General features: G+C 58.2%; 1 protein-coding gene across 5 annotated transcripts in view; it reads left to right on the top strand.

Annotated features, from left to right (window-relative positions):
• The window catches only part of ACOT7 (acyl-CoA thioesterase 7), a 124,450-nt gene extending 104,780 nt beyond the window's left edge, over nt 1-19,670 (top strand). For all 5 annotated transcript variants that reach the window (XM_032301096.1, XM_032301094.1, XM_032301095.1 and 2 more), the window contains exons 8-9: nt 4,295-4,479; nt 19,242-19,670. In XM_032301096.1, coding sequence (XP_032156987.1) covers nt 4,295-4,479; nt 19,242-19,340 — 284 coding nt within the window. In that variant the 3' untranslated portion in view covers nt 19,341-19,670. The remainder of the gene's footprint in view (nt 1-4,294; nt 4,480-19,241) is intronic.
• The last annotated feature ends 397 nt before the right edge of the window (nt 19,671-20,067 follow it).

Genomic DNA, 20,067 nt, shown 5'->3' with positions numbered 1-20,067 from the left:
GCTGTCCTGGGCAGCTCCCCGGAGAAGGGATGCTTGAGCCGAGGTACAGAAGATGAACCAGGTCAGGGCGGAAGGAGGGCTTTTCTAGGGGGAGGCCACAGGGGCCAGGAGCTTCACGGAGCTCACAGAAGGCCACTCTGGTGGGGTGTGGAAAGCAGGGAGTGGGCTAGTAGGGGCTCTTGTAGAGGCTGAGGCCAGTCGCTCATCACCCCAACCCCACCTGGATGAACCTGTGTCCCCAGGGAGGCTTCGGTGCTGCAGGGGGGCCTCCATGTGACCTGGAGGAGGCAGAGAGAAGGATTTGATGTGTGCCTCAACAGCCATCCTGGAGTTGACAAAGTGCCTATAGCTGGAATTCTTTTTTTTTTTTTTTTTTTTTTTTTTTGAGGCGGAGTTTTGCTCTTGTTACCCAGGCTGGAGTGCAATGGCGCGATCTCGGCTCACCGCAACCTCCGCCTCCTGGGTTCAGGCAATTCTCCTGCCTCAGCCTCCTGAGTAGCTGGGATTACAGGCATGCGCCACCATGCCCAGCTAATTTTTTTGTAGCTTTAGTAGAGACGGGGTTTCACCGTGTTGACCAGGATGGTCTCGATCTCTTGACCTCGTGATCCACCCGCCTCGGCCTCCCAAAGTGCTGGGATTACAGGCGTGAGCCACCGTGCCCAGCCTGCTGGAATTCTTTTTTTTTTGTTTTCCAAGATAGAGTTTTGCTCTTGTCGCCCAGGCTGGAGTGCAATGACACAATCTCAGCTCAGTGCAACCTCTGCCTCCTAGGTTTAAGCGATTCTCCTGCCTCAGCTTCCCAAGTAGCTGGGATTATAGGTATGCACCACCACGCCCAGCTGATTTTGTATTTTTAGCAGAGACGGGGTTTCACCGTGTTGATCAGACCAGTTTCAAATCCTGACCTCAAGTGATGAGCCCGCCTCGGCTTCCCAGAGTGCTGGGATTACAGGCGTGAGCCACCTCGACAGGTCTGTAGCCGGAATTCTTCAGGAAGGGCTGGAGCAGGAACAGAGCCCTTGGGGTGGGAGCTGGTCCCCCCCAGGTGCCCTGGGACAGTCCCTTCCCAGAGGCTGCCTGTGAGACCTTGGTGTCATGTGTGGGATGTGCCTTCTGATCCCGGGATGTGAGGCAGGATACCCTAAGCCAGAGTCCCTGGAAACTCTGGGCTCTCTCCAGGTGACTGGGACTTGTGATTCGTCTGTCAACCCTAGGTTTCAAATTAAGTCCCAGCCTGTGACCACATCAGGCTTCCAGTTGTTTTTTTCTTTTTTTCTGAGTCAGGGTCTTGCTCTGTCACCCAGGCTGGAGTGCAGTGATGCAATCTCAGCTCACTGCAACCTCCACCTCCTGGGATCAAGCCATGCTCCCGCCTCAGCCTCCCAAGTAGCTGCGACCACAGGCAAGCGCCACTATGTCCAACTAAGTTTCCAGCTTTAAAGTATCTTACTGTTTCCTGCCAGCCAATGTTACAGCCTTTGTCTTATTTAGAATAATGATGTTGCTCTCTGAAGGGTGAAAAGTCTCAGCTTTTGGTTGTAATTGAAAACTGTCCTGACGTTTATGAAGTGTTAATTGTGTTATGGACCACAAGAGGCTCTCCCAGACAGCGTTCTCTTTGTTGTTACATCTATGCTTTTATAATCAACCCACTTGGTTGTTTAAAATCATTGTTGATTGACGTTAGGAGTTTCTTCAGATTTCTAACATAGTAAAGCCACGAGCAGCCAGGATCTGGTCATGTTGGGTGGTGCCAGGAGGGGCCTTTGTGGGCAACAAGAGCACGTTTATGGAGGCAGGGCGACATGGCTCACGCCTGATTATAATCCCAGCACTTTGGGAGGCCAAGGCAGACAGATCGCTTGAGGCCAAGAGTTCTAGACCAGCCTGGTCAACAAGACAAAACCTCATCTCTACAAAAGACACAAAAATAAGCCAAGGGTAGTGGTGTACGCCTGTAATCCCAGCTAGTTAAGTGCAGGCATGACAGTTGCTTGAACCTGGGAGACAGAGGTTGCAGTGAGCCGTGCAGTGAGCTGTGATCACGCCACTGCACTCCAGCCTGGGCAACGGAGGAAGACTCCATCTCAAAAACAAAAACACGTTATCTGCTGCTCCTCAAAACTAAAAGCCAGTGTTCAAAGACCCCGGGAAGCTGCCCACCTCCAGGCAGCGTGCTCATGGCTGACCCCTCATATGTGACCCTGTGGCGGCAGGGAAGCTCCTGTTGGTTTCTGCTCATGGGAAGGGCTCATTCCTGCTTTTGGCCTGTGACCCCCGAGAGTTGTACACGGTTGTCAGTGAGGAATGTGGCTGGGCAAATGGGGAAGGAGGCAGAGATGCTAGGAGACCCTCAGGGCTGATCCGCTGAACCTTCTAGCTCCTTAGCTGGGGCCTGGCCCATGGCCTGCCCTCCTCCCAGGGTATGTCTTGTGACTGGGGGCACTTTGCATGGGACTCTGTACCTTGCAGCTCACGTAACGTAACGCCTGCTGGCGCTGACCACACGGCTCCTTCCTTCTCTCCTGGCACTGGCATGAAGTGCTGCCTGTAAGTATGAAGCTGAATGTGACATGGGTCATTATGATACTTCCTACATGAAATAACCACTATTGCTTCTGGCCTGCTAACCGCTCCCCAGCAGCCACCACCTGGCTGCGTTCTCGCTCTGGGTGTCTAAACCTGCCTTGTGAGGCCTGTCTCGGTAGAGCTAGGACACTGGGGAGTTCCAGAGGCGGCATTAAAAGGTCCCCGAAGCCAGCTCTGGTTCCTGGGGAGCAAGTCCCAGCGTCCAGATTCCAGCAGGGATTTCCTTGAGCCTGGCCCGGAATGAGGCCACACTGGGCCACTGGGGAGGGCGTTCTGACCACAGGGCACCACTTGCCCCGGAAGCCCCTGGGTTTTCTGCAGCCTGGTGGCCAATGACATCATCGATGGTGACATGGCGACACATCTTCTGGGCCCCAGATCAGCCCATAGCTACCCCCAGGCAGGTTCTCTCATGCCTGCCTATAGGGAAGAGCTGAGCTCCCTGAGATTAAGAGATTATGTTGAGGTAGGCGAGAGGATAGAGCCCACGCTGGGGAGGGCGGCGGGGCAGAAGAGCAGCTCTGGGTCAGGAAGCTTCTGCCGGGATGGACTGTTGTGCCCCAGGGGGCGTGGGGCGTACGGAGAGGTTGGTTAGGGTGGATGGGGAGAGAGAGACACGAGGACAATGTATGGGAACAGGTGACTTTGGACTTTGTCATGAGTCACAGGGAAATGGGGCTGCTGTTTTGAGTGTGGGGGACTCTAGCCAAGGGGTGTGATGGCCAGCAGTCCAGAAGAGGAAGCTCTGGTCCCATGGGCAAGACCAGTGGGGCCAGAAGGGAGGCCTAGCGTTAGCATACAGTCACATATGATTCAATCCCACCAAGGGGCACGGGCAGTTGCCCTGTGTCACTAGAGCCTCTGGGGGCGGGAGTGGCTGTGGAAGGTGATGCAAGGCTCTGTCTTGGTGCTTGGAGCAGTGTAGGGGGCAGCTGTGGCTCAGGGGGGGCACCAGCAAGGACAGAGAGTGGACAGGGCAGGTTGCACGTTTGACCTTGACCTGAGGAAGGACAGAGCCAGGTGACACCCAGAGCTCCTAGAAGGCAGGCTGCGGCCTCCCTGGTGGGGCACAGTGGTTCTGCCTTTTGGCGGGTGCTGCCACTCCCACCCCCGAGAGACCCTGCCTGGGCGGGACTGGAACTCATGGCCACCAAGATCCTTCAGTGCTGAGTTTCTACACAGATAAATCTGCTCACTAGAAAAACATTCGGCCAGGCGCAGTGGCTCACGGCTGTAATCCCAACACTTTGGAAGGCTGAGGTGGGCAGATCATAAGGTCAGGAGTTCGAGACCAGCCTGGCCAACATGCTGAAACCATGTCTCTACTACAAATAGAAAAAAAAAAAAAAAAAAAGCTGGATATGGTGGCATGTTCCTGTAATCCCAGCTATTCGGGAGGCTGAAGCAGGAGAATCACTTGAACCCAGGAGGCAGAAGTTGCAGTGAGCCGAGATTGTGCCATTGCACTCCAGCCTTGCTGATACAGTGAGACTCCGTCTTGGGGCAGATGCGGGGAGAAAGATAAACGTTCATGAGCTACTAACGACACATTCTAATAATTCTGTCATTTGAACATCTAGTAGTCAGCCAAGCTGCTGCTTCCCCTAACCAAGTGTCTGCGTGCTGGCCTCAGAAACGCCAATACGTCCTGCCCGGCCGTGGGGTGGAGGCCACCCTGACCCCTGCCCTCCCTCCTCCACAGGCTTCGTCATCACCATCTCGGGACGAATGACCTTCACGAGCAATAAGTCCATGGAGATCGAGGTCTTGGTGGACGCCGACCATGTTGTGGACAGCTCTCAGAAGCGCTACCGGGCCGCCAGTGCCTTCTTCACCTACGTGTCGCTGAGCCCAGAGGGCAGGTCGCTGCCCGTGCCCCAGCTTGTGGTGAGTGCACGTACCTGCCAGGCGGCCCTAGGGTCCCTGTGCCTGGGCCTCCAGGGGGAATCTGTGCCTGCCTGAACCCTACAGTCCTGTCAGTGGGGGTCAGTGTGGAGCCGGGCCTGGCCATTGCCCAGACCAGTGACCTCGGGCTGCGGGGTTGATCCGTTGAGCCTCGAGAAGGAACACGTCATAACTGGCGGGGAGGCCTTTGGGCTCTACTCCCAGGGCCCGTGGAGTGGGGCTGGGCAGACAGGACAAGAGAGGCCCCTTTACAAGCACCTTAGCACGGATGCTGCCTGGGGCGTCCAGGTCATCTCTGAGTGTGGTGCCTTGGCGTTCCCTGGCATTGTGTTTGAACACCGGAGGGGGATGAGGACCGTGCCCCGGGTCCCCCATCCCCTGCTGAAGGGCCTGCTGGGAAGCCGGAGGGAGGGGTGGGCTCCCTCCAGGTAGCTCTGTCCCGAGCGTCCTACCTGATACAGACCGAGCCTGGCTGGTGGGCTCTCAGGCTGGGGTCCCAGCTCCCTGGCCTTTCTCCTCCTTAGGCAGTGCAGGTGGGGTGGGTGTGTGCTGAGCTACACACACTCGCTCACAGGGGCCGCTACCCCCGGGTGTGTCCATGCCCCCTGAGCCCTGCCACATTTGAGAGCTGGTAGTTCTCTGCCTGGTATGGACTCTGTAGGGTCACAGACATTGGCAAGTTTCACGTGGCCCAGAGAGGCAGCTTCCCTGTCTCTGTCCTAAGAACAGAGGCTCCCCATCCTGGCAAACCCCAGGGGCTCTGCAGCCTTTGGGCTTGTCCTGATTCCTCTTTGAACCAGCTCTTGCGTCTGTCACTGAGGGGAGCAAGAGGAAAGCAGACCCGGAGTAGCTTCCTGCCCCTCCGGGTAGCGAGGGGGGATGGTGCCCGCAGGCCTCTTGGGAGCCTGGTGCTCTAGTGGAAGTGACTGGCAGGCAGGCACTGCAGCCATACGAGGCTGAGCCCTGATTCCAGAGGTTCTGGAGGCCCCTGCCCCCGCGGTGTCTGCTACCCACACAGATCTGAGAGCATTTACTGCTCAGCCTGCCAGAGAGGAGCGTGCACCGAAATCCTTCGCAGCAAACACACATTGCATTAAAAATCCTCCCAGAGGCTGGGGCGCAGCCTGTCTCTTCCCCATGTGGCTGAGGAAGGCCACCTGGTGGCCCCAGCTGCCTTGTTCCCAGTTGAGGCTGAGACCCCTACAAGCCCCTCTCCCAGCCCTGCCCCTTCGTGGAGTGGAGGAGCCCATGCCTCACCAGGGCCCATGGTGGCAGTACCAGGCGTGGTGTGTGAGCTGACAGGCCCAGAGAGTACCCTCCCCCTGCCAACTCCAGGACAGCTCTTTGCTGGAGTTGGGTCCTGGCGTCTCCCAGGCTTGGTGGGCTGCGTAGGGCAGCTGATGGTGACCTGGATGGGAAGGATGAGGAAGACTCAGCCAGGCTGAAAGGAAGGCACGTGAATGGTGGCTAGGCCCAGCACGGCACTAACACAGAGCCTGTGACCCACCCTCAGGGAGCACACGTGACCAGGCCCCTCTCCTACCTGGGGCTTACGAGGCACACTCCCCTTCTGCTGGAGGAGTGCTCCTGCCTCCAGCCCCACTGCCTCTTCCGTGGCAAAGCCCCCCAGGCTGCCTCCCCCGCCTCGTCCAGGCTGGCTCTGCTGCCTGCTCTTTCCTCCCTCATCTGTCACCACCCCTCCTCTTTTACTTATAAACCCACCCACCTTGCCCCGGCCCTTGGCAGGATGGTATCCTGCCTCCCCGTCACCTGGGCTGGTCTGTAGTCCATCCTCAGACCCTGACCCTGCTGTGAGGCTATGGCCTCCTCTGTCCTTGACCTTCAGCCTCGTCTCTGGTTCTCCTCCCACCTTGGACACGCCTTCTCTGAACTTACCTGCTCTTGTCAGCCATGAAGTATGGGCTCTGCTCTCACCCAGGCTCGCTCTGATCTCCCCGATGGACCCGACGCCCCTCCCGCAATGCTTTTCAGCATGGCTGCTCTCCGTGCTGAACCTCCCACCTCACACAGGCAAATTCCCGCAGCTCTCTCCTTCCCCGCCCCCGACCCCTTCCTGCCTCCTGGATGCACTTTCCCAGCTCCATCTTCCCTCCGCGGGCAGCGTGGACAGATGAGAGGACACGCCCTGTCTGCTGGCCGCTCCTGGCTGTGGCGCAGCTGACCAGGCCCTCGGTGAAGCCTGCGCTCCTTGGACAGGGGACTTGTAGTGCCTGTAGGGACAGCCTGGCCTCCCTGGCCACCATGCAGTCCCCTCACCCTTGGCTTTGACAGGTCCTAACCTGTGCCCCTTCTGTCCTGGGGTTGTCGCATCCATGCCTGTGTGTCTGTTGACTCCCAATTGACTTGGCCAGACCCCTCTCAGCAGGGTCTCCAAAAGCATCTCAAATACATTTTGTCCCAAATGGAACTCATTATCCCCCCGTAAAACAAATTCCTCTCCGCCTCTGCACTGCTCTGAAAGTCTGGGGACCCAGCTGGCTCCTTCCCACTCCACCATGCCCATGTCCACCCAGTGCCTCTCCATGCCTCTCCCAAGTAGCTCTTACTGCCCTGTCCACATGGGCCCCTGCTCAGTCCCCAGCTGCTCCCTCCTCCGTTCCTGGTGCTCTCAATCTGACCCTTCCCTGCAGACCAGGGAGCTGGTCCTCAAAATCCGAGCCACTCCCTCTCCCATCAAAATGCACGCCGGCTCCTCCATGTCCTGGGCTTAGGTGCAGCAAGCTGACTCCCGCCTGGTGCCTGTGCACCTGCTGCTCCCGTCTGGACCACCCTCCCCAGACCCTCCCTCCTGGAGCTACACCGTTTCTCAGGCATTTTCTCCTTAGAAGGGCACCCACAACCGCTCTAGAGAAACATTATCTGCACCACCCCCAGACTCCCTCCCAGCACCCCCCGCTACAGATGCTGCATGGACTATCAGGCTCACATGTCCAGGAGCAGGTGCCTGGCCACCTGGGTCAGCCAGAGCTCCAAACTTACGAGCTGTGTGGCCTTAGGCATGCAGTTCCCATGTGCCTCAGTTTCCTCATCTATATGGTGGTTATGGGCACAGTACCCACCACGTGGGGTGGGTGAAGATGGGGGGCCTTCATTTTCTGCTGCTGTTCGCCTGCGCTCCCTGTGGCCTCACACTCTCTCAGAGGGAGAACACAGTGAAGATAGAGGAAGTTCCATGCTGTCCTGGGTCACGAAGAAAGCAGGAAATGAGGGGATTGGAGTGTGCCAGGGGATAGGCGCAATTTTAAATAAGTTCCTTCCCAAAGAAAGTCTCAGCGGAGACCTGCCATCAGGGAGGAAGGGCAAAAGCTGTCTTGTGGGGACTGTTCAAGTGAAGGGAACAGTGAGGACCAAAGGCAGAGCCACTGTCTGTAACGGGGGGAGCCTGGGGACAGTGACACACCCGAGGCCACCCGGCTAGGATGTCGCAGGGTAGGGGGTGGAGGGTGGTGGGAGTCTGTGGGGCTCATGCACATGGGTGTAACAGAGGAGGGTCCAGAGGCCTATGCTTTGAAAAGACTTTGGTACAGGTTGATGGGGGTCTTCCATCCAGTAGCAGCCCCTGAAAGCTGAAAGTAGGGGGGCATCCTTCCAGGTTGGCAGTGGCTGCAGGCATGGTTGGTGTTCCCTCCCCCGGCTGCCCCTGGCTGGGCCGTGCACACTAGATGTGGGGCAGAATTACTCGTACCTACCCCAGCACTCGGCTGGCTCAGGGAGGCCAGCACAGCGACCACGAGGGTCAGCCATCCGTGTGCTCTCTGGGAGGGGACCTCTGTGCCTCACGTCCCCTACTTCCTATAGAGTCCAACCCGAGGGGGTTCAGCCTCGTGCGGGGAGCAGCCTGTGTCATGGAGGCTTTTGGGGCCCGGCCTGTGATGTTCCCAGAGCCACCTGGGGAGCAGTCCTGGAGCTACCCCTTCAAGAACTCCACGCCTTGCGGTGGGTTAGAGTGCAGGAGGAGGGGCTGCGGAGGGGCAGGGAAGGGCGCTTGCTTGAATGGAGGAAATGGCGACCTGTCCCCAAGTGTGGCCCATCATGTTGATCCAGCCTGTTATTTCTCTCATTAAAGATGGTCTTCGATTCTTCACTGAGGTGTCCTGGGGCCCACGAAGTCAAAGTCGATGTAGATAAAAATAGCCTCTGGTGGGGCAGGCTGCCCGGAGAGAGATTTGCAGTCCTCACTTGGGGACTGCCCGCATGAGCACGAGTTCTAGGCTGGGAGCACGTGTGAGCTCCGTGCGGTGAACCTGCGTGTGCGTTCCGTCCCTCCAGATGTGCCCCAGCGGCCCCTCCTCCTGTTCCCAGTCACCTCCCTCATCCCCATGTCAGCTTTCTTCAGCCTCCTGTCTATTTTTAGCTCCCTTCCCCAGGGCCTGGCTGACACGGATGCAGCTTCTCTGTTTGGAGTTGCATCTCCGTGAATATTTTATGCTGGGGGCTGCTGCACCCGCTCCGGGCAGCTGCCAGCATCTCCCAGTCTTGATTTAGAAGAGGCCAACTCAGTGCGTGGAGCCAGGCCTCCCTGTGGCAGTGCCCTCTGACCTTGGGCTGACAGGGGCTAGAGAAGTGGCCTATGGGGAGGGACGGCGGGTGGCAGGTGGCAGCAGACAGGTGTGGGAAGGCTTTTTGGTCTGCAGGAGGGTCAGAGCCCAGTGTGTCTGCCGAAGCGGAGGACATCCCTGGTACCTCGTGGGGGGCTGTGCTTGCCTTTGATTCCTGCAGACTTGGGGGTTGTAGTCCCTGCAGGCCCAAGGAGTTGGGGCTGTTGGCTGAGAACTTGTGGGTCCCAGCCTGGGCCTGAGGAGGAAGTGCAGACAGGGCGGGGCAGGGGGCTCGCCCAGGCCCCTGACCCGGGAGAAGACTAGCGCATTCCAGGTGTGTCATGGCTGTGGGGTCTGAGGGAGCATGGTGACCTCATGCTTCTGGGCATACTGAGGAGGGAATGTCTCTCCAGATTAGCTGAGGCTTCTATTGCACACACTGCAAAGACGAAGGGTCTTTGCAAAGCAGGCTTCCAAACTGGAGCGAGCCTGCACGCTTCCCAGAGGGTCTCACTGGCGCTCACAGACCCACGTCTCCCAAGGTGGTCAGGGCCAGGACTCAGAGCCTCAGTCTAGCCGCTGAAATGTGTTCTGGGTGGAAGCAGGAGGCAGTGAGGAAGGCGGGTGCAGCCGTCTTTACCTGGCCTCTTAGAACAGCCTCATGTGTAGCCAGGGGAGTTCCGAGAACACAGGGAAAACGCGCGCTTGCATGCTTGTTCTCTCGGACGTGCCCCAACCTGGAAGAGCCCCTGAGGCCCACGGGCAGCTTCATGTTGAGGGAGCCCCATGAGGCTAGAGGCCATTCTCAGCGGGTTACTTTCTGCTTAGGAAGACAGGGCAGCTGGATGTGCAGGCTGCTGCCTGTCTCCTGGGGGGTGCCAAGGGACTGGAGGGACCAGGGGAGGCTCCCTTTTGGGTGGTGCCTTGGTGCAGGTCATGGGAATGAGAGCCTTCAGGAACGCCGACCCCTCCGAGAGCTGGTGCATCCGCTTACAGATGCATCCCATCCCCAGACAGGAGGCAGACACTGGGCAGGGAGTGACTCGCCAGGGGTCACGCTGCCAGCAGGCCCATCTGGGACCTCACTAGCTGGGAAAGGGCGCCACTCGCCACCGTCATCAGATGCCGCTGTGCTCTCTCCCAGCCAGGCTGTACTGCAGGGTCCTGGGAGGAGCCTGGCCTGAGAACCCTTCTGTGTGAGAACCTAAACCCTGGGAGTCCCACGCTCTGCCCACCGCATTCAGCCCGGGGCCTTTGCTTCAGCCCCAGATGGTCTCAGGACCGATGCTGGGCAGGTGACTGAACCTTGCAGCCCACCGTGAAGTGTGGGGGTTGAGGCACGTTTTAGTGCGGAAGTTTTCCGCTCCAGTTTGATTTTTTTGCCTCTCCTGGAGCCTTATGGGAAAGCATGGCCTCAGCACAGACCTACACAACTTTTAGAAGGCTCTGGAACATGGCGCCTGCCTGGCTTCTGCTGCTGCCCCATGACCTTCTCCCAGCCTCAGCTGATTCACCTGCATGAGTGCAGGGACTGGGTAAGCCCCACACCAGCCAGGAGGACAGCATGGCATGGGCCAGAGCATCTGGAAGGAGGGCACTGTTTAACTTGCTGTCCATCTGGAGGGGCAGGATGGGCCCCAGGGTTGAGGTCAGCTGAAAGGCCCTCTGCAGCCTTCTGAAAGTTGTCTGCCATGCAGTGCTGAGGGCCACCGCTTTGTGATGCACCGATGTGGGGGCCACAAGCAGGGCAGTCTGGCTTGAGCCATCGCCAGGACATTGCCCCGAGTCCCCTCTCAGTGCCATCTCAGTGACGCAGTAACTGGAAGGTCCCTCACCCCTTTGCACTTAACAGGAAGCAGGAAGCAAGGCTTTTCAGGGTGGTAGCCGCCACTCCCCACCCCCAGGACCCGCCTGACCCCCAGGCACGGGGTAGAGAAGGGCCCCATTCCTCTTGAAGAAGCCTCAGCAGCAGAGGTGGCCATTTCTGACCGTGTCCAGGCCAGGCCGGGACAAGAAGAGAGGTCCGGCCCAGGATGTAGGACAGAGAGAGAGAGGTCCCCATGTGGGGCCTTTGTCAGGGGGCACGGCCTGGGGTCCCTGCTGCCTCGGCATCCTGGACACCCTGTTGCTGCAGGCTTCTGCAGGCAGGGAGGGGCCACAGCGACTCCCAGAGAATTGCATGAGCAAGAGTGGGTGGAAGCGCCGTGTGGTGGCCGCACGCAGCCTCTGCGCACCTGCCTGGGATGACGCTGCCACGCCAGTGTGCGGGCTGCTACATTTGCTTCCTTTGTTTGTTTGGCCAAGATTGAACTTTTGGAATAATTTTTAATTGTTGGCTAATTTAGGAAATTCAGCTGCTACTGGAGTGCAGGAGGTTGACGGTGTGTTCCTGGAAGGGCTTGGTGAGCCACCGGCCGAGTTTGGCCATTAGTGAGGGAGGCCCTGCCCCCCTCCCACCCCCACCTTGCTGCCAGCCCACAGGCGTGAGTCATGGTCTAGAATATTCAGGAGGATCAGAATCCAGTGTCAGGCTCCCTGTTCCTTTTGCCTGCCTTTTGCCGGCGTCAGTCTTGTGATGGGAAAATACCTGCATCCTGAAGCTGCTCTTGTCACCTCATTGGCTAGTGCTTGGGAACATTCAGTGGCCAGTGAGTCCCATGTGCCTAGAACCCAAGGCATGGGTACCGCGAAGGAGGCTGGCGCAGATGAGAGCATGCGGCCCTCCCTACCAGCCTGTCTCTCGCCTTCCCTCTGCCTGAGCCCAGACTCTTTCTCAAGCCGTATTGCATGTTTCTGTTTTGCACATATCTCTGGAAGATCCACTATATCCAGATAGCCACATGCTGGCCCTTCTGAGCAGCGCTGGTAGGCAGCTCGTCTGATGCCGCCTCGGCCTAACTGGCCACCGGGGGCAAAAACCCACCTGGGCATGGTGAACTGCTCATGTTCTCTTCCACCACCCCCCACACCCTGGGGGTTTACAGAAGGCTCTGCTCAGAGCCAGGCCTGGGGGACTTACAACAGAGTGTGGGGTGGAGCCATGGGTCAGAGTGGGCACTGCCAGGAGGGTGGCTGCACCAGAGAGGCCATGGGTGGGATTTTCAGAGGGTGCAGTGAACCGAGGGAGTGTCCTAGCTAGACCCAGGGAGCTGCGGAAGGTGAGCGAAGGGCCTGGCAGGGAGGCCTGGAAAGGTTGTTGGGCCCAAATGAGGGCCAGGCCACGGGACTTGGAGTTTTCAGCAGAGTGAGCTCATGCCTGGAGTATCCTGGGAGGCTGGAGGCCACCCCACTTGGCTCAGCACTCTCGGCAAGGGGTGTGGAGTGCCCTGGCCAAGGCCCTTTGTGGCCAGATACACGTCTGAGCCCTTGGAGCAAAGGGGCAGGAAGAAACAGGCCCTGGGCCCCACATGGTGGTAGAAAGGATGCAGAGGCCTCCCCACCCAGGGTGTGCAGGATCAGAAGCAAGTCCCCAGCATGGCCGCAAAGCTGGCCCATCTCCAGGGGGGCGGCCAGGCCTAGGTGTGCTGGACACTCCCATCTCACCTTTGTCACCTTTGCAGTCTCCTGTTGAGCGCTCCATGGTCTGAGTGCCCTGGAATTGGTTGGGGACAGATGATGCCAGTGTTCCTTGAGCAGAATTACTGGTTTTGAATCTGACATAAAGACCATCCCAGTTTAGAATTAAGGCTTTTTGATCTTCATTTGTTTGATCATTCATTCATTCATCCATCCAGCAAATGCCTCCTGTGCCCCGCTGTGTGCAGGCAAGGTGCTGGCCTCCAGCAGGACCGGAAGGGCTCCACAGGGCACAGCACAGAGTGGACACATGCAGAGCAGAGGTCTGCCGTGAGCACCCGGCTTTTGGCACAGGCCTGGCCCACAGTGGGCACTCAGCAGGTGGCAGCTGTGATCGTTCTTGGCATTGTAGCGTGGGGACCGCCATGTCCACTCCCGGCACAGGAGCCATGAGCTGAGCATGCCGGGGCCAGAGTACTCCATGATGGCAGGAGGGGCTCCTGAGAGGCCACCGCCCAGGGCTGAGTCCCAACACCTCTTCTCCCCTTTGTAGGGACAATCTCCCTGCCTCTGCCAGCAGCCTCTCATTGGCCTTTACTCAGGGGAATTTCTTAGCCCCACTTGGGGGCAGTTCTTTCTGGGTCTGAGCGGGTCCTGCCGGGTGAGGGGAGCCCCTGGTGAAGGTGTTTATGACTCTCCACACTGTCGTCATTATTTGGAACTTCCGGCTGCTTTCTGCTGGAGGCTGGTGCAGCCCTGGGTGGGTGTGGCAGAGGAGGTAATTAACCCAGGCCTGCCGCTGCTGGGAGAAGCCGCGGCGGATGGCTGACAGGCTCCGCTAAGTTGAGGTCCTCAGGTGGAGCGAGACCCTGGGGGCCACAGGTGCTTGTGAGGCTGGTGGTCCCGGTGCTGAGCTCACCAGTGCTGGCTTCTCCATGCACAGGGCCCCTCACCCGGCCATGCTGAGTGTCCTCAATAATGAGATGTTTTCATTGCTTTTGTGATGATCCCAAGACCCCTCTTGTCTCCTGCTAACAGGGAAAGGGCATGCTATGTGGCTTCCTAATTAAGAAGGTCTGTGTCCCTCAGGCTTACAGGAAGTTGTTATATTGCCACTGGAAACCCTCTTTGCACTATTCATTAATTACAAAAAGGACACAACCTATTGATTTGACCAAGGGTGGAACTTAGTCACTTGTCCTCCATACCACGTTCCAAATGTGTGTTCTCCAAGCACAGAAAATGCAAAGTGGAAAACATTTGGTTTGCAGCATTCAGCTCTGAAAGCCACAGGCTTCCCCTCCGGTGGAAGAGAGCCCAGAAGTGGAGGGAGGAAGAAGACGTAGACCCCGGCCCAGGCCGCCACCAGGCTGTGGGGGAGCCAGGGGCCTGGTGCAGGGTGCCACCAGGGAGGGAGCGTCCTGTCAACCTGCTGCCCTGGGACCCTTCTACCCCTCCATGCCCGTGGGTGGACATGACGCCCTGAAGGCCCCGCCACCTTGAGGTGACCCTGGGCCATCTGGCCATCCTTTGGGGCAGCCACATGGCAGCAGGGCACGTCCTTGGGGCAGCCATCAGCCCCCAGGCTGCACTTGGCCTCTGAGGTATTTGTGAGGACAGCAGGACCACCACACAGACCCACGTGCATGCACCAGGGGCCGCAGACACCTGCACACACAGTGTAGGAGCTCAGGTCACCGGCACCATGGGAAGCACTTTGCCATGTCACTTTGTTCAGTTCCTGTTTCCAGGTGAACAAACCTGGTCCTGGGTCACACAGCTGGGCCCGTGGGACTCAGAGTTCTGCTCCTGGCCATGCTGCCCCACCCCTCCCACCAGGCAGGTGCCCGGGATACACGGGTGTCACATGCTCTGGGCTGCCTTTGCCACTCCATCTTTGCTCTCTGGCATATTCTTGGGGAGCCTGCCTAAGGCTACAGGTGGATGTCTGGTGACTGGCACCACTGACCAGTGCCCCAGAAGCTCAAGTCCTTCCCCCACCAGCAGCCTCAGGGACTGAGAGAGACATCTGTCTTCCCGTGGAGCGCTCTTTCCTCCTCCAGCCACCCCCAGCTCTTCATTGAAAACAACAACAGCCAACAACGTATGCATTTATTTACTTGGCTGGGTGGAAGGAGATGGCTCCCAGGAGGCAGCAGCCGGGCCGTGGGTGGGGCCGTGTGCTGGGGCCATCTGTCTTGCTCTGTCAGCTTCTCACCCAGCGGGAGGAGGTGGCCCCTTTGTTGCTCGGGCAGGGGAGCTATTTAGCAGAGCCACAGGCTGGGAAGGCTGGCTGCCCACCAGAAGTGGGCCAGTAACCTCCTACCATGGGGCAGATACTGCCCTGCCTCCCTCTGCCCTGCTCCACCTCCCCCTGGGTGGTGAGCCTGGGTCTTCAGGCGCCTGGGACGTCTTCATAAACTTCCACCCTGGAGGGACGACCCTGGACACTCAGGGAGGAAGGCCATCCTCGCCTTGGGAGGGCAGTGCTCATGGGTGGGTGCTCCATGCAGTAACGCTGAGGGTCCTGGGCTGGTCTGGACTGTCAGAGCCCGGAACATCCAGCACAGACCACCATCCCCGGAGACAGGGGAAGAGCGGTGGGGCCCATGCAGGCCCTCCTGCACATCCATCCATCATCAGACAGCATTCGCTTTGTCTGAGGGCAGAGGCTGGCTGATGAGTGCTGCAAATATTAAACAGCAGGGCCACATCGAGCAGCCCCGGGGCCCACTGCTGGGCACCGGCTTCTCCCTCTGCCTGGAGACGACCCCAAGAATGGCCTGCGCCTGGGCTCATGCCTGCCTCAGGCTGCTCATGAACTGACCTCGAGAGAGAAGCAGCCACAGCCTTGGACGTGTTGCTTTGGGAACACTCTGTGGCCTGGTGGCTGCTGGGGTGGCAGCAGCTGCAGTGTTCTGGGATGATATGGCTGAGGGCAGGGCAGGGCCCTGCCTGGGGGAGGTCAAGCTCAGCAAGTGCTCCTGGGCTGCGCTGAGGGCCAGGGTCGGATGAGGGGAGACAGGAAGGCCCCCCATCCTGGTTCACCATGGAGACTGTACAAGTCCATCGCCTTCCTCACTCCCCACTGATGAGTCCCACCCCTAAAGCCCCTCAGCATAGGATGTCCTGAAGAGGAGCCTCTGAGCCCAGGTTTAAATGGAGGCTCTGCCCTTACCTGCTCTGTCACTTTGGGCAGGTTACTCAGCCTCTCTGGGCTTCACTTCCTCACTGGTAAAAGTGGAACAATAATCAGCTCTGTGCTGCTGGGTGGGGTTGTCGGGAAGACTGATGTCACAGCCGGTCGCGCCCCAAGCACGGGTTGTGCAGAGAATATCCCCTTATCGCTCAGTCCTGGCCCCACGTGTACAGCCCATATAGGGGCGAAGAGGCAGGAGGACTCTTGCCTGCAGTGCCTTCTGCAGGCCCAGAGTTGGGTGGTCCTCCCACATCCTCGGGGGCTGGAGGGATGTGAGCTCTGGTAAAGATGCCGAGAACGGTGGGAAGTGACTCGTATTCCACTCCCAGAAGGCTAGATTGTTAGGGGGCTCGAGGGCTCCACTGCTGGGTGTGGCTGGCAGAGGTGAGGGCTGGGCTGTCTGAAGCCCTGGAGGTTCTTGGCTCTTGGGCGCAGATCTCCCTGCCATCCGGGCCATGTCGGCGTCGCATGCGTGGGGCCCGACACACACCTATGAATGGGACCGGAATGTTTCGAGCCTTGTCCTGAGTTAGCGCTCAGCACCTCTTGGCGGGGAGTGGTGAAAATCGCACCTGTGGGCAGCCCTGGACCTCCCCCGCAGCTCTGCCCGCAGCCCCCCGCTTGTAAAGCCAGGGCCCTATCTCTTTGGGGCCTGGAGATCATTTGTGCCTGAGGAAGAAAGGAGGGGCTCGTCTTCCTCTATCTAAGTCTAGTTAGTTTTCTTCTTTTGTAGCTTTTTAATTATAGAAAAGGTCAAATATATGCAAAAGTAAAGAGAAGAATGAATTCCTGTGTTGTTATTAGCTCACGCCAATCTCACGTGTTGGCAGCCCTGACCACCCCCCCAGCACCGAGGGCTCTCACCTGTGGAGCTTTCACCATTTAGCAGCTTTATTAAGATGGAATGACATACCGTTCTGTTCACCCACTTACAGAATACCACTCAGCAGGTTTAAGTTTATTCACAGAGGTGGACATCCCCCGTCACAGTCTATTTCAGAACATTCTATCACCCCAAAAAGAATCACCACCCTGTAGCCTCCACTGGTCCCCCAGCCTCCTGGTCCTCTGGTCCCTGAGAGCACTTGCCTGAGGACTCGGGCACTTGGGGACCGAGTTTCTTGCCAGTCTCCCACGTCTGCACATTCCCGGGAAGTCTCTCGTCCGGCCGGACCTGGCTCCTGCGAGCTGGGCCTGGGCTCCAGCTGTGTCTCTTCTCGCTACGCTGCCTTTCCTGGGCCAGGCTCATTCTCTCCCGCTTTCAAGGATCATTTTTCGGTCCAAGCCCTTGTCATCTTTCCTCTCTGTGGAGGGCAGATTCTCCACCAGCTAGAGGGAGGACCCCAGCAGAGGGGCCCGGCTTTCAGACTGGGAGGCGCCTGTGTGCGGTCCAGCCTGCCCGTCCCCGGCTCTCCTGCTCCCAACCCTGATGTCACCAAGGCTGCCATAGCCACTCCAAAGCCAGCAGAGCCCAGTGGCAACCCCACCAGGCCCCATTAACTTGTTTCCCAGTTCTGGGACCCCACGCCCACCCCACAGCACTTGCTCTGCCTGCTACAGGGTCTTCAAAGTAGGCAGGAAGCCAGGCTGTAGGTGCTACACTCTGCTGGGCCTTCGCCTTGGCCGCTGCAGGTGGACAGGAGCTGCAGGTTTCCTCCACATCACCAAGCAGTTCCATAGGGGAAGGGGAGGACAAGGCCCCTGCATTCCAGCCTGGTGGGTTTGACCTTGCATTCTTGGCCACTTCAGATGTCCCCCATTTGGGGCAGGGCCCTACTACACAGGTGTGGTCCTCAGGCCACAGCATCATGTCACCTGGGATTCTGTTAGAAGTGAGTCTCAGCTCTCAGACCCTCTGGATCCAAATCTGCATTTACTAGACCGGCAGATTCAGATGCACTTACAAGTTCAAGCAGCCCTCATCTAGCACCTTCTGCCTCAGTGTGCACAGAAGTCTTCAGCTGTGCCCAGCAGGATGTAGCCATGTCTTCAGGAGGCCTTGTGTATCACCTGCAGGGGCTGGACTCTGTGCCCTCCAGCCCCCAGGAAGCTCAGGGGTCTTGCCCACTTAGAACTGCAGCTAAAACTGAGAAAGAACATGTCATTTTCCCTGGGCTGTTTCAGGTCAAATTGCGTAGCCTCAAATTTTATTTTTAAAAGTCAGCCAGAGATCAAACCATAGCAGCGGGAGGGACTTCTTCAATACAGTATCTTGGAAAAGCCACCCGTTTTCCTGTGTACACTGAAGACTCTTCAAAGGGGAACCAGGATCGCTGCAAGGAGGGCCACCTATTTCTTTAAATACCCGAAGATTCCATTGGCTCCAGGCCGGCGAGGTTTTGACAGTTTACACCTGGTGACATTTAGAGACCGATTTTGGAGAGGGCAGAGGGGAGGAGGCATTTGGTGTAACTTGACATTACATCCTCTGGCGGACTGCTCTCTCTTGCCAATACACCATTTGTCTATAAAACACTTAGGCCCAAAAATAGCTGTACAGTTTGGTGTCATTGTGGATGAAATGAAGGGCAGCTGCCCCATTTCTTTGGCTTTCAGATACCCTCAAAATGTTGCAATGAAATGTCCCAGAGGAATTAGCACAGCTCATTAAACCTGAATTCCCGGCCAGGGAGGGGCCGGACAGAATGTGGAGATGGGATAGATAGGACCTCAGAAGTGACCACCTCATACTCCAGGGGTGGCACCTGCCCAGGGCCACAAGACTTAGAGTGAAAGGGGGTGCCGTTCATAATCACAGCAGGTCCACAGACACAAACCAGGACTGTCCTGGGCAGAACCCAGTCTTCGGCCAGCTGTTCCGTTGGCTCTGCCCCCAGGGCAATGAGAAGGGGACCCTGGGGTCCAAGGTGCCGCCTCCTGAGTGCATGGTCCAGAGCGTGGTGACAGGGCTCCCTCCCCAAAAAGCAGGCTTGTTGCTCCCAGTACAGGGTCAGGCCTTCTCAAGGTCACAGGCAGTGCAGCATCTGCCCACTTCTCCTAGGGACAGTGACCGTTGCAGCTGGTTTTCCCGGGAGAACAGCAAATGCAGGGTCCCTCTCCCTTCCTCTCCAGTCACGCCCAGCTCCCATGTTTCATTATCAAGTGCATTTTCCACTGAAGTTCAGTAACAAACAGGCCCTGGGGTTGGAGTTACACCTGCTGTGAAAGGGGGTGTAAGGGTGTCACAGGGCTCAGCAGTTCCACTGACTGCTTCTGACCCGCCATGCCCTCAGGGTCCCCTCTGTGGAGTTCTGCCACCCGTGGCTCCTGCAGCCCCTTAAAGCTTCTTGGCTAAACATAGCCCAGTCAACGGGCCCATCAGGAGGCCAGCGGAGCTGAGGCGTGGTACTCTGCACTCTTCCGGGGTGGGGCAGATCCACGGGTGGGGGCAGGGGCCCAGGCCAGGTCACAAGGCCACGGCACTGGCTCTGCAGTGACCCTAACCTGCTGTCTCTGTGTGTGGTCCACAGCCCGAGACCGAGGACGAGAAGAAGCGCTTTGAGGAAGGCAAAGGGCGGTACCTGCAGATGAAGGCGAAGCGACAGGGCCACGCGGAGCCCCAGCCCTAGACACCCTCCTCCCGCCGCCGGGGCCCCGAGTAGCCATGGCAACAGGCCCAGTGTCCAGTCACTTAGAAGTTACCCCCTTGGCCAGAAACCCAATTCACATTGAGAGCTGGTGTTGTCTGAAGTTTTCGTATCACAGTGTTAACCTATACTCTCTCCTGCAAACCTACACACCAAAGCTTTATTTATATCATCCCAGTGTTGATGCTACAGTGTTGTCCCAAGCGCCGGGAGGCATTCCATGGAAACCCTCGGGAATGCTTCCAAGCACACTGTAAGGTATGGGGAGAACCCAGCGCCACTAATAAAGCTGCTGCTTGGCTGGACCCACAAGTCCTGGGTGGTCATTTGTCTTGAGGGGGATGCTGCTTTCCCAGGGGGTACGGGATGTGGGGGCTCCCGAGGACAGTCTCAGCCCTCCCAGCACCAGCGCCTGAGTAGACCCCAGAACCTGAGGCACAGCCACACCAATTGGTGTCCAGCTGGTGATTTGCTGGCTGTGAATGGCCATTTCCCATGGGGCCCTGGTTTGGTGCCCTGGCCCCAGACACCCCAGCTCCGTGGACCTCAGGCAGCTCAGATGCTTGGAGGATGTGGACTCAGGGCCACGCTGCGTGGTGGGAGTGCCAGCACCCCACGACCCCATGGTCTGGCTTGCATAGCACACTGGCTCTGAGCCTGTGTGGCTTTCCCACAGACAGGGCAGGGCTCCTCGTAAAGACTCAGAGAG

Source organism: Sapajus apella, unplaced genomic scaffold, assembly GCF_009761245.1.
Source record: "Sapajus apella isolate SASKATOON/1434 unplaced genomic scaffold, GSC_monkey_1.0 scaffold43, whole genome shotgun sequence".
In the NCBI taxonomy this organism is placed as follows: domain Eukaryota; kingdom Metazoa; phylum Chordata; class Mammalia; order Primates; family Cebidae; genus Sapajus; species Sapajus apella.
The sequence above is the reverse complement of the archived record's forward strand: the minus strand, read 5'-3'. Positions and strand labels throughout refer to the sequence as shown.